General features: G+C 42.0%; 2 protein-coding genes across 4 annotated transcripts in view; both read left to right on the top strand.

Annotated features, from left to right (window-relative positions):
• The window catches only part of alkbh8 (alkB homolog 8, tRNA methyltransferase), a 32,167-nt gene extending 29,789 nt beyond the window's left edge, over nucleotides 1-2,378 (top strand). The window contains exon 11 of the mRNA XM_052026191.1: nucleotides 302-2,378. Coding sequence (XP_051882151.1) covers nucleotides 302-850 — 549 coding nt within the window. The 3' untranslated portion in view covers nucleotides 851-2,378. The remainder of the gene's footprint in view (nucleotides 1-301) is intronic.
• An 8,590-nt stretch (nucleotides 2,379-10,968) lies between these two features.
• cwf19l2 (CWF19 like cell cycle control factor 2) overlaps nucleotides 10,969-14,735 on the top strand; it is an 83,140-nt gene continuing 79,373 nt past the window's right edge. The window contains exon 1 of one of the 3 annotated variants that reach the window (XM_052026109.1): nucleotides 10,969-11,113. In XM_052026109.1, the coding sequence (XP_051882069.1) occupies nucleotides 11,021-11,113 (93 nt within the window). In that variant the 5' untranslated portion in view covers nucleotides 10,969-11,020. The remainder of the gene's footprint in view (nucleotides 11,114-14,735) is intronic. The other 2 variants (XM_052026110.1, XM_052026111.1) reach the window with 2 other exon arrangements.

The following is a 14,735-nucleotide window of genomic DNA, read 5'->3' on the forward strand; positions in this document are numbered from 1 at the left end:
AGATGAGATATTAGGCCTGACATATTAACTAATCCATGCTTAATACAAATGAATTGGAGTGGAGAGTTAGAGTTTGTATGTTTTATTTTTTTAAAAAAACTACCTGTTCAGCCCTTATCTGAGGTGTGCTATACACTATGAGAAAATCTAAATTGGACAGTATGTCAGCAATGAACATTACTATATTTAAGGAGTTGGCTATATCATGCTCTGATGTAAACTGGTAACCATAACATATATCCAAAAATTCTTGCTCTGTGTTAGATTGGGTTTTGTTCATTGAGTGTTTTTTCAATTACAGGAAAGGAGGCTGTCAGCTGTCAAAGAGATTGTGAGACTACTACGGCTGGGAGGCAAGGGGCTTATCTATGTTTGGGCAATGGAACAGGAACACAACAAAGTAAAATCTAAATATCTCATGGAAAGAAAAGGAAAACCAGTCCAATCCCAAGCAAATTGTGCCAAAGTGCAAACAGGAAATGAATGCTCTTGCATCAATCAAGATGCCAATAAAATGGATTTAACTTGCTTTGAGCAGTTGCCAGATATTATCAAGGATGCAACAGATAAACAAAATAGTGCAAAGCTCCCTGTTCACACAAATAGAACTTCCTTTGATTCACAAGATCTGCTCGTTCCATGGCATTTAAAAGGAGTTAAAGGCCACCACAAAGCTGATGGTACCTCAGCACTGCAACCTGAAGTCAAAGAACATGCAGTTTATCATCGTTTTTATCATGTTTTCTCCAATGGAGAATTAGAAAACCTATGTAGAAGTATATCAAATATTAGGATTGTGCAGAGTTATTATGATCAAGGGAATTGGTGTGTCATAATTGAAAAATGCTAAAATGTTGTTGCTTGCTTGTAACCTCAGACTTAATTTGGAAACTTATTGCACTTAGAAATATAGTATAAATATAATTGTAATAGTAGTAGGCTTTTTAAAGAAAAGTGCTTCATAAAGAGGTAATAATGATTATTACCAATGCTCTTTACATTTTAAACACTTGTTTTCATCAGAGACTTCAGGATATCTAATGAACAAAATGAAAACCTGAGAAAAATATCTAAAAGTTCTATGTAGTGAGTCAATTTCAGAAGATTGGTATATGAAAAAAATAATGGATCCAGAAACCTCCCATCAGGAACTATTTGGAGCAATCTCAAAACATTGCTGATCATTTCTCTTTCTTTCTACTCTGTCTCATTGTGATGCATGTTTAAATAGAGACTCAACAGAGGAGATCATTAGGCACATTACAGATAATGGCTTTGTGTCAATGTATTGGCATGTGATTGCACTGTCTCACAACTGCAACTATTTACTCCATTCTTGGATTAATTTATTTTCTGACATGGAAGTGGAAACAAAACTTACTTCCCCCAGTAAGTACTCAATACAAGCAAATAGAAGTTAAGGTCACCACAGCCATGTCAGTGGGGCAAGTTGTAGAAAAGTTTTATATGATAGAAAATCTCCCCGGAAGGGGGTGGGGAGAAGATTTGGTGGAATAATCCTTAAAAAGGGCTTTATTCATGTGTGAATAATTGTTTTTATTTCGAGTATATAGAGAGGCGGTGACGGTTCAAGTCACTAGCAAATGGGCAAATGAACCACTAAATTTTATTCATTTTAAAAATGTAGGAGTACACTGAAGTGTTGATGTCTTTCAACACTATCTTCATCCATTCTTAAGAAGCTTTGAGTATTTACACTACTGTCTGGTTGGTTTTCTTTCTATTTATTTCATAGCTGCTCCAACTGAGATTGTTCCCAGTCGACATTAAATGTAGTTTGAAACTCACATGAATTGGAATCCTGTATTAAACAGAGTTTTACATTTTGTGCACTAAATATTCCTGTATAATAAAAAAAATTATCACCAATAAATGAGGAATAACATTCTATAATAGGTGTATATAATACCTTTTTAAAAATTTAATGTGGAATAATTTTATGAAAAGAACTTGATAGTGGCTGACTTCAAATCTAATGAGTGTTTTGATTTCCCCATCTGTCCAAATAAGGTGGAAAGAAAATATTTTTAAATGCAAAAGACATGTAGGAAACTGCAAATGTAAAAAAAAACCCTTAAGCAATGAAAAAAGGCTCCAGTTTTCTGGATTTACTATTTTAATTTTGAATTTATAGTTTACTATTCTCTTTCCATTAGCTGGTTTGGAAAAGGTTACTGATGATGAGTAATTTATTCAAGGAGGTATTCTACTTTCAATACAAAAGTCATTAACTTAGTTTTGTTTTAAACTAGATTGCTGTGCTGTTTTGTATTAAGATTTTTTTTGTAATGCATGCAACACTTTCCTGTTCTCAGCATTACCAGAACATGTACATTAATAAAGTTGCCAAATTGTGACTTATCCTTTTAACAAGTTTTCAAATACCATTCAGTTATTAATCCTCAGTGAATTATTCTATCTCGTCTAATATGGGTAACCTTCCTTCAAGCATACCTTAGGACTTTCCTTTGTTCTTAGGTTTTTGGAAGATGAGGAGAATGATTGGTGATGTGCATCCTGCATTGGAAGAGAGTTCAGTGGATTCTGTGTTCTGGTTCATGCCAATTTTTCTGGAAAATGTCACTGATGCACCCAGGAGATGATCTTTGAGATCTTCTGCAAAAGAACCTGCAAGCTTCTCCATGATCTGAAATTGCTGTCTTGAATCTTTTATTCCATGAACTGCTTCCAGGAGTGATAGAGTTGTATTGCTCAGAAGTGGGCTCTTTGACCCACACAGTCCATGCTGACCTTTTCACCCATCATCAAAACATTTTGCCTTATCATTCACCGTGCAGTGCATCCAAAAGGTAATTGTGATTATTGATTTCCTAATACAGAAAATGATATTGCTGGAAGTTGGAAAATCATGCAGTAGAAGCAGGAGCTTTTACTTACAGGTGTGGCTTGGTTCCTGAAGTGCAAAAGTACATTAATAGAACCTGTCGGTGATTATGAATATGTAAAACACTTTATGTAGATGGAAATGGATTTGCAGAAAGAGCAGATGGTAGATTCAATTTGACATGGATAAGTGTGGGGTAATAAATCTTGGGAGGAAAAACAATATGTGGGAATATACCAGTGGGGTGATAGGAAAGCTTGTTGGGAGTCTTATGGATTCAAACATTATCTGAATGTGCAAATGAAGCCATTGTAGGCAAATTGCATTGAGGGTCTAAAAGGTCATAAGAATTAATATTTTTTAATGGTTAGGCTATAGTTTGGGTAGCTCATTAATGAAGGGAAAGTCAGGTCATAAAACAGGTTTCCACAAGATGAGTTTTCTTTACATATTTATAAAGGTGGACTGTTTCTGCTGTTGGGGAACTATTAATTTAAAATAGTTACTAGGAGAAGAGTCTTTGTTGGTGAGCTGATGGAAAATAGTGTTTGCTGCTTGGAGTAATTAAGGCATTTTGTAAGAAAATAATGTATATACTTGGATTAGTAGAGAATGAGGCAGAGATTTTGCATAACGTTAATATTACTCTTCTCACTATCCAATTACAGGCAACCTCCATGTTAAGGCCATTTGAATTATGAAAATTTGCCCTTATATTTCATATATGTGTGTGTGTGTATATTTATATAGTGTGTGTATATAGACAGACAGACAGACACACACACACACACACACACACACACACACACACACACACACACACACACACACTCCTCTCTAGAGTCAGTATGGGTGGAAGTTAGGAACAAGAAAGGAGCAGTTACTCTACCAGGAGTATTCTATAGGCCCCACGGTTGCAGCAGGGATACTGAGGAGCAGATTGGGAGGCAGATTTTAGAAAGGTGCAAGAATAACGGTGGTTATCATGGGAGACTTCAACTTCCCAAATATTGATTGGCACCTGCTTAGTGCCAAAGGTTTAGACGGGGCAGAGTTTAAGTGTGTCCATGCCAACTAGAGGGAATGCCATATTAGATCTAGTATTAGGTAATGAACCAGGTCAGGTGACAGATCTCTCGGTGGGTGAGCATTTGGGGGACGGTGAGCATTTGGGGGACAGTGACCACCGTTCCTTAAACTTTAGCATTGTCATGGACAAGGATAGGAGCAAAGAGGACAGGAAGATATTTAATTGGGGAAGGGCAAATTATAAGGCTGTAAGGCTAGAACTTGCGAGTGTAAATTGGGATGACATTTTTGAAGGGAAATGTACTATGGAGATGTGGTTGTTGTTCAGGGATCTCTTGCAGGATGTTAGGGATAAATTTGTCCCATTGAGGCAGAGAAAGAATGGCAGGGTGAAGGAACCATGGGTGACAAGAGAGGTGGAACAACCAGTTAGGAAGAAGGCAGCATACATAAGGCGTAAGCAGCAAGGATCAGATAGGGCTCATGAGGAATATAGGGTAGCAAGAAGGGAACTTAAGAAGGGGCTGAGGAGAGCAAGAAGGGGACATGAAAAGGCTTTGGCAAGTAGGGTTATGGAGAATCCCAAGGCTTTTTTCACATACGTGAAGAGCAGAAGGATGATGAGAGTAAAGGTAGGACCGATTAGAGACAAAGGTGGGAGGATGTGCCTGGAAGCTGTGGAAGTGGGTGAGGCTCTCAATGAATACTTCTCTTCAGTATTCACCAAAGTGAGGGGCCTTGATGACGCTAAGGACAGTGTTGGTAAGGTTAATATTCTGGAGCATGTAGATGTCAAGAGAGGATGTGTTGGAGCCGTTAGAAAATATTAGGACAAGTAAGTCCCCGGGGCCAGACGGAATATTCCCCAGGCTGTTCCGCAAGGTGAGGGAGGAGATTGCTGGACCGTTGGCTAGGATCTTTGAGTCCTCGTTGTCCACGGGAATGGTACCAGAGGATTGGAGGGTGGCAAATGTCCCCTTATTTAAAAAAAGGTAGTAGGGATAGTCCAGGGAATTACAGACCAGTGAGCCTTACGTCTGTGGTGAGCAAGCTGTTGGAAAGGATTGTAAGAGAGAGGATCTATGAGCATTTAGAGAATCATGGACTGATTAGGGACAGCCAGCATGGCTTTGTGAAGGGCAGATCATGTCTCACAAGCCTGATATGGTTCTTTGAGGAGGTGACCAGGAAGATTGAGGGTAGTGCAGTAGATGTGGTCTCTGTGGATTTTAGTAAGGCGTTTGACAAGGTTCTACATGGTAGGCTTCTTCAGAAGGTCAGAAGGCATGGGATCCAGGGAAGCTTGGCTGTGTGGATTCAGAATTGGCTTGCCTGTAGAAAACAGAGGTTGTGGAGAGGGAGTGCATTCAGATTGGAGGGCTGTGACTAGTGGTGTCCCACAAGGATCGGTTCTGGGACCTCTACCTTTTGTGATTTTTTATTAATGACTTGGACGAGGGGGTAGAAGGGTGGGTTAGCAAGTTTGCAGATGACACAAAGGTTGGTGGTGTTGTGGATAGTGTGAAGGACTGTCGAAGCTTGCAGAGGGATATTGATAGAATGCAGAGCTGGGCTGAGAAATGGCAGATGGAGTTCAATCCAGAGAAGTGTGAGGTGGTACACTTTGGAAGGATGGACTCCAAGGCAGAGTACAAGGTTAATGGCAAGATACTGGGTAGTGTGGAGGAGCAGAGGGATCTGGGGATTCATATCCAGAGATCACTGAAAGTTGCCTCACAGGTGGATAGGGTAGTTAAGAAAGCTTATGGGATGTTGGCTTTAATAAGTCGTGGGATCGAGTTTAAGAGCCGCGAGGTAATGATTGCAGCTCTACAAAACTCTGGTTAGACCACACTTGGAATACTGTGTCCAGTTCTGGTCTCCTCATTATAGGAAGGATGTGGAAGCGTTGGAAAGGGTGTAGAGGAGATTTACCAGGATGCTGCCTGGATTGGAGAGTATGGATTATGAGGAGAGACTAAGGGAGCTAGGGCTTTACTCTTTGGAGAGAAGGAGGATGAGAGGAGACATGATAGAGGTATACAAAATATTAAGAGGAATAGAGTAGACAGCCAGTGCCTCTTTTCCAGGGCACCAATGCTCAATACAAGAGGGCATGGCTTTAAAGTAATGATTGGGAAGTTCAAGGGAGATATCAAAGGAAGGTTTTTCACCCAGAGAGTGGTTGGTGCATGGAATGCGCTGCCTGGGGCGATGGTGGAGGCAGGTACGTTGGTCAAGTTCAAGAGATTGTTAGATAAGCATATGGAGGAATTTAAAATAGAGGGATATGTGGGAAGAAGAAGTTAGATAGTCTTAGGCGTGGATTAAAGGTCGGCACAACATGGTGGGCCGAAGGGCCTGTATTGTGCTGTATTGTTCTATGGTTCTATATATTCACAAATCACTACCCACAATTTGAGAAGTGGAATTGAATTCGCTCGCACTGAATTTTTTTTGGGGGGGGGGGGGTGAGTAAATTAACCAACAAATATTTTTTCAACTCTCATTTCTTGACACATAGGCAGATGATGCGGATTCAAGTTACGGAAAATCGTGATATGTGCAATTTTCTAGGAAGGCGACCTCCCTGTAACGTGGAGGCCGCCCGTACATCAGGATGTTTTATCTCTGAGAAGACAGCACAGACGCATATAATCAGCTTCATGTTGCAGTGAGCTTCACATTCTCACTATTCTCTGGATGAAGGGGCTTCTTATGAATTCCCTGTTGAATTTATTAGTAACTGTCTTGTATTTGTAAATTGTAGTTTTGGTTCCTCCCACTAGTAGAAACGTCTTCAAATGTTCAAAATTCCAAATTCCTTCCAAAATTTAGACCCCTATTTGGCAACAACTCTTGAGGAAAAAAAATGTAGCATTCAGACCTTCTTGTTAGTTATCACATCAGTTTGGTATCATCCTTGTAATCTTGTTATACCTTTAATACCTCCATGTTCTCTAATGATATGGAGTCCAGAACTATATGGAGAATATTAAATATAATTAAGTAGAATGTTGATGTGATATCTAAAAGGAAAAAAAAATCAAGTTCAATAAATCTCTACATGCAAGATTTAAACAATTAGATGTTGGATTGCTAATGTTAATCCTTTTAAGAAGGGCAGGGATAAGCCAGGTTAACTACAGGCCAGTGAATCTTATCAGTGGCAGGAAAATCCTGTCCCTTAGGGTTTTCTCCAATAATTCATGTGCATTTCTAAAAGCAGGGGATAAATCAGTATGGCTATGTGTAGGCAAATCCTACCTCAGTAATTTAATTTTTTTAAGGTTGTAGCAAAAGAGATTGATGAAGGCAGGGTGTTCACTGTATGGACTTTGACAAGGTTCCATTTGGTAGGCTGACTGGACGTGTGAGACGAGTGGTATCCCACAGGGATTGACGCTGGTACCTTTTGGTTTGTGATGTATATTAATGACTTGGATTTGAATGTAGGAGATATGATTAGTAAGTTTGCAAATGACAAGAAGATTGGTGTTGTGGATAGTGAGGAATGTTGTCTAAAGTTACAGCAGGAAATGGGTGGAAAGTTGGGTGGAGCATTGGCAGATGGAATTTAATCCCTGGAAGTCAAAAAGGGGCAAGGCACCTACAGTAAATGGTAGGGCACTAAGGAATGTTGATGAACAGAAAGACCTAGGGGTCTGTCCATAGTTTCTTGAAAGAGGCAATGGGTCGATGGGGTGATGAAGAATGCATATGGCATGCTTGCCTTCACGGGTTGGGGCATGGAATTATAAGAGTTGGGATGTTATGTTGCAAAACCTAGTCAAAACCAGCCAGCAAATGGCTTACAACTTATTTTCTTCCTGTTCTCACACTATTACTGGCATTCCAGAAGTGACATCAGCCAAAAAGACAATATCATCCTGTGAGATGCTTCTTAAATCTCATTTAATTCAGCATTCTCAACAGGCCTGCAGCAGCTATGGAAAGAGAAAGTGCTGAACGACATTTTGAATATTTCCAGTATTCTCATATTTTAGATTTCCCAACTGCTTTTTGACGCAAACCTTAGTGTCCAGCACACCTTAAATACAAATTACAAATACTTTATTGGCTCTGCCAAATTTTGATCCTGTATTTGGGAAGTTTTATAAGGTCATAAGTATTCATTTAATGCAAGTTAATATATTTATTATCGGTAAAGATATTCACATGAATGAGTTAAATACTTATATAGAATACAGAACATTAAATCACCTTAAAATTATGCCCCCTTGTGTTAGCCATTTCTGCCCTGGGAAAAACCCTCTGGCTGTCCACTCAATCTATGCCTCTTATCATCTTGTACACCTCTATCAGGTCATCTCTCATCATCCTTTGCTCCAAAGAGAAAAGCCCAAACTTGCTCAACCTATCCTCATAAGCCATGCTCTCTGATCCAGGTAGCATCCTGGTAAATCTCTGAACCCTTTCTAAAGCTTCCACATCCTTTCTATAGTGGGGCAACCAGAACTGATATCTTTATTAGTCACATGGACATTGAAACACACAGTGAAATGCATCTTTTGCATAGTGTTATGGATTAGGTTACTATTTGGGGAATGTCCCTTTAAGACAGTACAGTTGTGTGTGTGTGGCGTTATTACGACAACAACAGGAGATAACGATGTGTTGATGTTTTGGTTCAGTCAGAGTCAGGAGGAGAGAGGAGAAAGAGGGGCACTGTCTGCTGGTCTCTGTATCGATGGATGAAAAATAATAACTGTTCCTCCACACTGCTAAGAATCTTGCCATTAACCCTGTATTCTGCCTTCAAATTCAACCTTCCAAAGTGAATCACTTCATACTTTTCCAGGTTGAACTCCATTTGTCACTCCTCAGCCCAGCTCTGCATCCTATCAATGTCCCATTGTAACCCCCAATAACATTCTACACGATCCACAACACCATCAACCTTCGTGTCTTCTGCAAACTTACTGACCCACCCTTCCACTTCCACATCCAAGTCATTCATAAAAATCACAAAGAGCAGGGGTCCCAGAACAAATCCCCGCAGAACACCACTGGTCACCAACCTCCAGGCAGAATACACTCCATCTACAACCGCCCTCTGCCTTCTATAGGCAAGCCAATTCTGAATCCACACAGCCAAGTTTCCCTGGGTCCCATGCCTCCCAACCTGCTTAATGAGCCTATCATGAGGAACCTTATCAAATGTCTTACACACCACATCCACTGCTCTACCCTCATCAATGTGCTTTGTCACATCCTCAAAGAATTCAATCAGGCTCATGAGGCATAACCTGCCCCTCACAAAGCTATGCTGACTATCCCTAATCAGACTATGCTTCTCCAAATGCTCATAAATCCTGTCCCTAAGAACCTTTTCCAATAATTTTCCCACCACTGAAGTAAGACTTACGGGTCTATAATTCCCAGGGTTATTCCTACTCCCTTTCTTGAAAAAAGGAATAACATTTGCCACCCTTCAATCATCTGGTACTACTCCTGTGGCCAGTGAGGATGCAAAGATCATCGCCAAGGGCTCAGAAATCTCTCCCCTCGCTTCCCGTAGTATCCTGGGATATACCCTGTCTGGCCCTGGGAACTTATCTATCCTAATGTTTTTTCAAAAATTCCAGCACATCCTCTTTCTTAACATTGACATGATCTAGCTTTCAGCCTATTTTATGCTGTCCTCACAGGTGAATACTGAAGCAATCTTCAGTACCCCATCTGACTTCAGGCACATGTTTCCTCTTCTATCCCTAATTGGTCCTACCTTCACTCTAGTCATCCTCCTGTTCTTCACATACAAGTAGAACACTTTGGGGCTTTCCTTAATCCTACCTGGCAAGGCCTTCTTGTGCCCCCTGCTGGCTCTCCTGTCCATTCTTAAGCTCCTTCCTGGCTTCCTTGTAATTCTCTAGAATCCTGTCTGAACCTTAAATAAGTTTCTTTCATCCTCTTCACTAGATATTCCACATCTCTCGTCAACCATGGTTACTTCACCCTACCATCCTTTTCCTGCCTCAGTGGGACAAACCTATCCAGAACCTTCAAGTGATCTCTAAACAACCTCCACATTTCCATTTTGCATTTCCGAGTATATCTGCTCCCAATTTACACTCCCAAGTTCCTGCCTAATAGCATCGTAGTGTAGCGATTAGCACAACACTATTACAGCGCCAACGACCCGGGTTCAATTCCAGCCGCTGTCTCTAAGGAGTTGTTTGTTCTCCCCGTGACTGCGTGGGTTTCCTCTGGGTGCTCCAGTTTTTTCCTATATTCCAAGGACGTACAGGTTAGGAAGTTGTGGGCATGCTATGTTGGTGCCAGAAGAGTGGCGATACTTGCGGGCTGCCCCCAGAACACTATGCAAAAGATGCATTTCACTGTGTGTTTCAATGTACATGTGACTAATAAAGACAGCTTAAAATACTTTCCCATACCATCTGTTCCTATCCCTCTTCAGGGCAAGGGGTAAAGGTCAGGGAGTTGTGGTCACTGTCTCTGAAATGCTCACCCACCGAGAGATCTGACACCTGGCCAGGTTCATTGCCTTGTACCAGATCCAGAATGGTCTCTCCTCTAGTCAGCCGTCTACATATTGTGTCAGGAATCCTTCCTGGACACACTTAACAAATTCTGTCCCATCCAAACCTTTTGCACTAAGGAGATGCCAATCAATATTAAGAAAGTTGAAATCACCCATGACAACAACCCTGTTATTTTTTTACACCTTTCCAAAATCAGCATCTCTGTTGCTATTGGGGGGGGGGGGGGGGGGGGGGGGGGGGGGGGGGGGGGGGGGGGGGGGGGATGTCTGTAGAATACTCCCAATAGAGTGATGGCTCCCTTCCTGTTTCTGACCTCCACCCGCACTGACTCAGTTGACGATCCCCCCAGGACATCTTCCCTTTCTGCAGCTGTGATTTATGATATAGATTAAATGGCTAGGAACTAACATAAGTGGATTGAATGGTTTCCTGCGCTGTTAGATGATTCTGGCTCAAATCAGGGCGACTGCTGCAGTTTAACAGGTTTCCGTCTTTGGGTCACCCGGGGTGCGCATGCGCGCCCACTGGGTGACTCCTCACGACGTTGCGTTTGGTCGCTGTGCGGCTGCCGTAAGGGGAGGGTGGCGGTGGCGGCACCATGGCGGAGTACGGGGGCAGGTTTGAAAGTGAGAAAACACTGGCGGAGAGAAGAGAATTTAAACGGAGAGTGAGGGAGGAGGCTGCTGCCAAGGTATTTACTCGGCGGTGACCGCGCGTCTCTGAATGCAGCATCTTCAGCCGCCCCTGCCGATGGTAGAGGTTGCGGCCTGAATCCCTTAACATTTCAAACTGAGTATCACCGAGCGAACGGTATTTGAGGTTAAATCCGGTGAAAAAGTCATCGATCCGACTTTGAACGACCCACGAAATGTCGCCTCCCTCCACGTTAACCATCTCTACATCTGAATAGTCACTACAAAATCGAGTTCCACTTCCCAGCACTGAACATTCGCCTTAGAGCTCAGAAGTGAATTTGTTGTAGGCTGGGAATAGTTTCTTAAACTGAGCTTCATAATTTGATTGTGGTGACGCTTTTCCTAATATTTTCAGTAAACGCTACGATATAACCAATGCAGCTGATTAAGAAAGTTAAAACTGCAATTGCTCAAAATTTGAAAAGACAGAAACCAACTGAGACACAAGAAATTCTGCAGATGCTGGAATCTGGAGCAATACACAAAAAGTGCTGGAGGAACTCAGCAGGTCAGGCAGCATCTATGGAGGGAAGGAAACAGTCGACTGGCCCCTCCCCCTCCCCCCACCTTCTAATTCTGGCTTCTGCCCTCTTCCTCTCCAGTCCTGATGAAGGGTCTCCGCCCAAAAAGTCGACTGTTTCCTTCCCTCCATAGATGCTGCCTGACCTGCTGAATTCCTCCAATACTTTTTGTGTATTGTAGAAAGCAACTGAATTGTAATGTAAAACAATAGTCCCTTGTTTATTTGAATTCAAAAATTATGTGTCTGGTTCCCGATAGTTATTTCTGAGTCTTGTGTTAAGTTTTATATTTAGGCACAACAGTCACACAGCACGGAACCAACTCAGTTCACCAAGTCTGTGCTGACTATCAAGCACCCATTTACGCTAATCCCATTCTGCCGATGTTCTGATCAACTTCCCCCAGGTTCTAGCATTCTCCAAGACACAAATGACAACTTACTGTGGCTAATTAAACTTTCAATGTTTGGGATGTGGGAGGAAACCAGAGCAGCCAGAGGTCACTGAGAGAATGTGCAAAATCCACACAGCACCAGAAGTTCAAGTTCAAACCCAGGTTGCTGGAGCTGTGAGGCAAGAGCTCTACTGATCACTAACTCACTTATGCTCACACATCCATTTTATGCATGTTTTCAGGATTGCCAACAGCAGATCAGTTTGAGTATGGCCTCTTATGGCATCTTTGGCTCCAGTAGTAGATGTCTGGTATTTGCCAAATTTGCTCCTAAGCTGCAAGGTCATCTGATTATGTTTCAGGTTAATAGAAGTATCTGATTTAAAATAGTTTCCTTCTTGTTCAGGTTTGCCATTGTCTCAGTATAGCTTCTCCTCCAAGTGTTGCTTGGTGGTCCATCACATCCATGTGGTAACTTTCATTTTGTGTGGCATGCAGGTGTCTCTTTCACAAGACAAGGGAGCAGAAGCAGGCCATTCGGCCCATCGAGTCTGCTCCAAGGAAAGGGAAAATAGAAATGGGGAATGGGGGAAAGAAAAAAGAAAAAAAAAGAAAAAAAAACCTATTCTAATCCCAATTTCCGGCCTTATCCCTTGATATCCAGATTATTTAGATATCTATCTATCTCCTCCTTGAACACCCCCACTGATCTGGCCTCCACTGCTGTACGTGGAAAGGAGTTCCACAAATTCACCACCCTCTGGCTAAAGAAATTTTTCCTCATTTCTGTTTTGAAACTGTACCCTCTAATTCTAAGATTGTGCCCTCTGGTCCTGGACTCACCCACCAAGGGAAACAGCCTAGCCACATCTACTCTGTCCTTTCCTATCAATATTTTAAATGTCGCTATGAGGTCCCCTCTCATTCTTCTGTACTCCAGTGAGTACAGTCCAAGAGCCGACAAACGCTCCTCATACGTAAGCCCTTTCATTCCTGGAATCATCCTCGTAAATCTCCTCTGAACCCTCTCCAACGTCAGCACATCCTTCCTAAGATGTGTGGCCCAAAACTGCGCACAATATTCCAAATGAGGCCTCACTAGTGCCCCGTAGAGCATCATCAACACTTCCTTACTTTTATACACTATACCTCTCAAAATGAATGCCAACATAGCATTCGCTTTCTTTACCACCGATCCGACCTGGTGGTTAACCTTTAAGGTATCCTGCACGAGTACCCCCAAGTCCCTTTGTACTTCCGTGCTTTGGATTTTCTCTCCTCCTGGATAATAATCTGCCCGCTTATTTCTGCTTCCAAAGTGTACAACTGCACATTTCTCAACATTGAATCTCATCTGCCATTTCCTTGCCCATTCTCCTAAACTGTCTAGGTCCCTCTGCAACCTTCCTATCTCTTCAATACCCCCTACTCCTCCCCCTATCTTGGTGTCATCCGCAAACTTAGCCACGAAACCATTTATTCCATTATCCAAATCGTTAATGTACAAGGTAAAAAGGAGCGGTCCCAACACCGACCCCTGCGGCGCACCACTAGTAACCGGTAACCAACCAGAACGAGATCCTTTTATTTCCACTCTTTGCTTCCTGTCAACCAGCCAATGCTCCACCCATTCTGTTATCCTGCCCGTAATTCCATGACCTCTCATCTTATTAATCAGTCTCTTGTGAGGCATCTTATCAAAGGCCTTTTGAAAGTCTAAATACACAACATCTACCGCCTCTCCCTTATCCACCCTACTTGTGATTTCTTCAAAAAAACTCCAATAGGTTGGTCAGGCAGGATCTTCCCTTCACAAGACCATGTTGGCTAGGACCTATCTTGCCTTGCGCCTCTAGGTATTCCGTAACCCCATCCTTGAGGATAGATTCCAATAATTTTCCCACCACTGACGTCAGACTAATAGGTCTGTAATTTCCTTTATGCTGCCTCCCACCTTTCTTATACAATGGAACTACATTTGCAACCCTCCAGTCCTCTGGAACCATGCCGGAATCTTATCATTTCCTGGAAAATTATTGCCAATGCCTCTGCTATCTCTAAAGCCACCTCCTTCAGAACTCGGGGATGCACCTCATCCGGTCCTGGAGACTTATCAGTCTTTAGCCCATTTAGTTTTCCTAGCACCTTCTCCCTAGTAATCTTAACTGAACTCAGTTCCATTTCATGAGACTCCTGACTAACCGGCACATTGCTGATGTCCTCCACGGTGAAGACCGATGCAAAATATTCATTCAATTCCTCTGCCATCTCTCTATCATCCATTATAATAGCTCCTGCACCGTTATCAGTTGGTCCTATATCAACCCGTGCCTTTTTTTTACTCCTTATGTATTTAAAAAAACTCTTAGTATCCTTTCAAATGTTATCCGCCAACTTCCTTTCATAATTCATCTTTTCTTTCCTAATGACCTTCTTAGTTTCTCTCTGCAGGTTTTTAAAAGCTTCCCAGTCTTCTGTTTTCCCACTAATTTTTGCTTCTTTGTACGCCGCCCCTTTTGCTTTTATTTTAGCCTTCACCTCTCTCGTTATCCACATTTGTGCCTTTTTTCCATTCAAAACCTTATTTTTTCTTGGAATATATCTATCCTGCATTTTCCTTATTTCCTGTAGAAATTCCTTCCATTTCTCCTCTGCCGTCCCTCCAGCCAGCTTACTCTTCCAATCAATTAGGGCCAACTCCTC

Source organism: Pristis pectinata, chromosome 11 (assembly GCF_009764475.1).
Source record: "Pristis pectinata isolate sPriPec2 chromosome 11, sPriPec2.1.pri, whole genome shotgun sequence".
Classification (NCBI taxonomy): Eukaryota; Metazoa; Chordata; class Chondrichthyes; order Rhinopristiformes; family Pristidae; genus Pristis; species Pristis pectinata.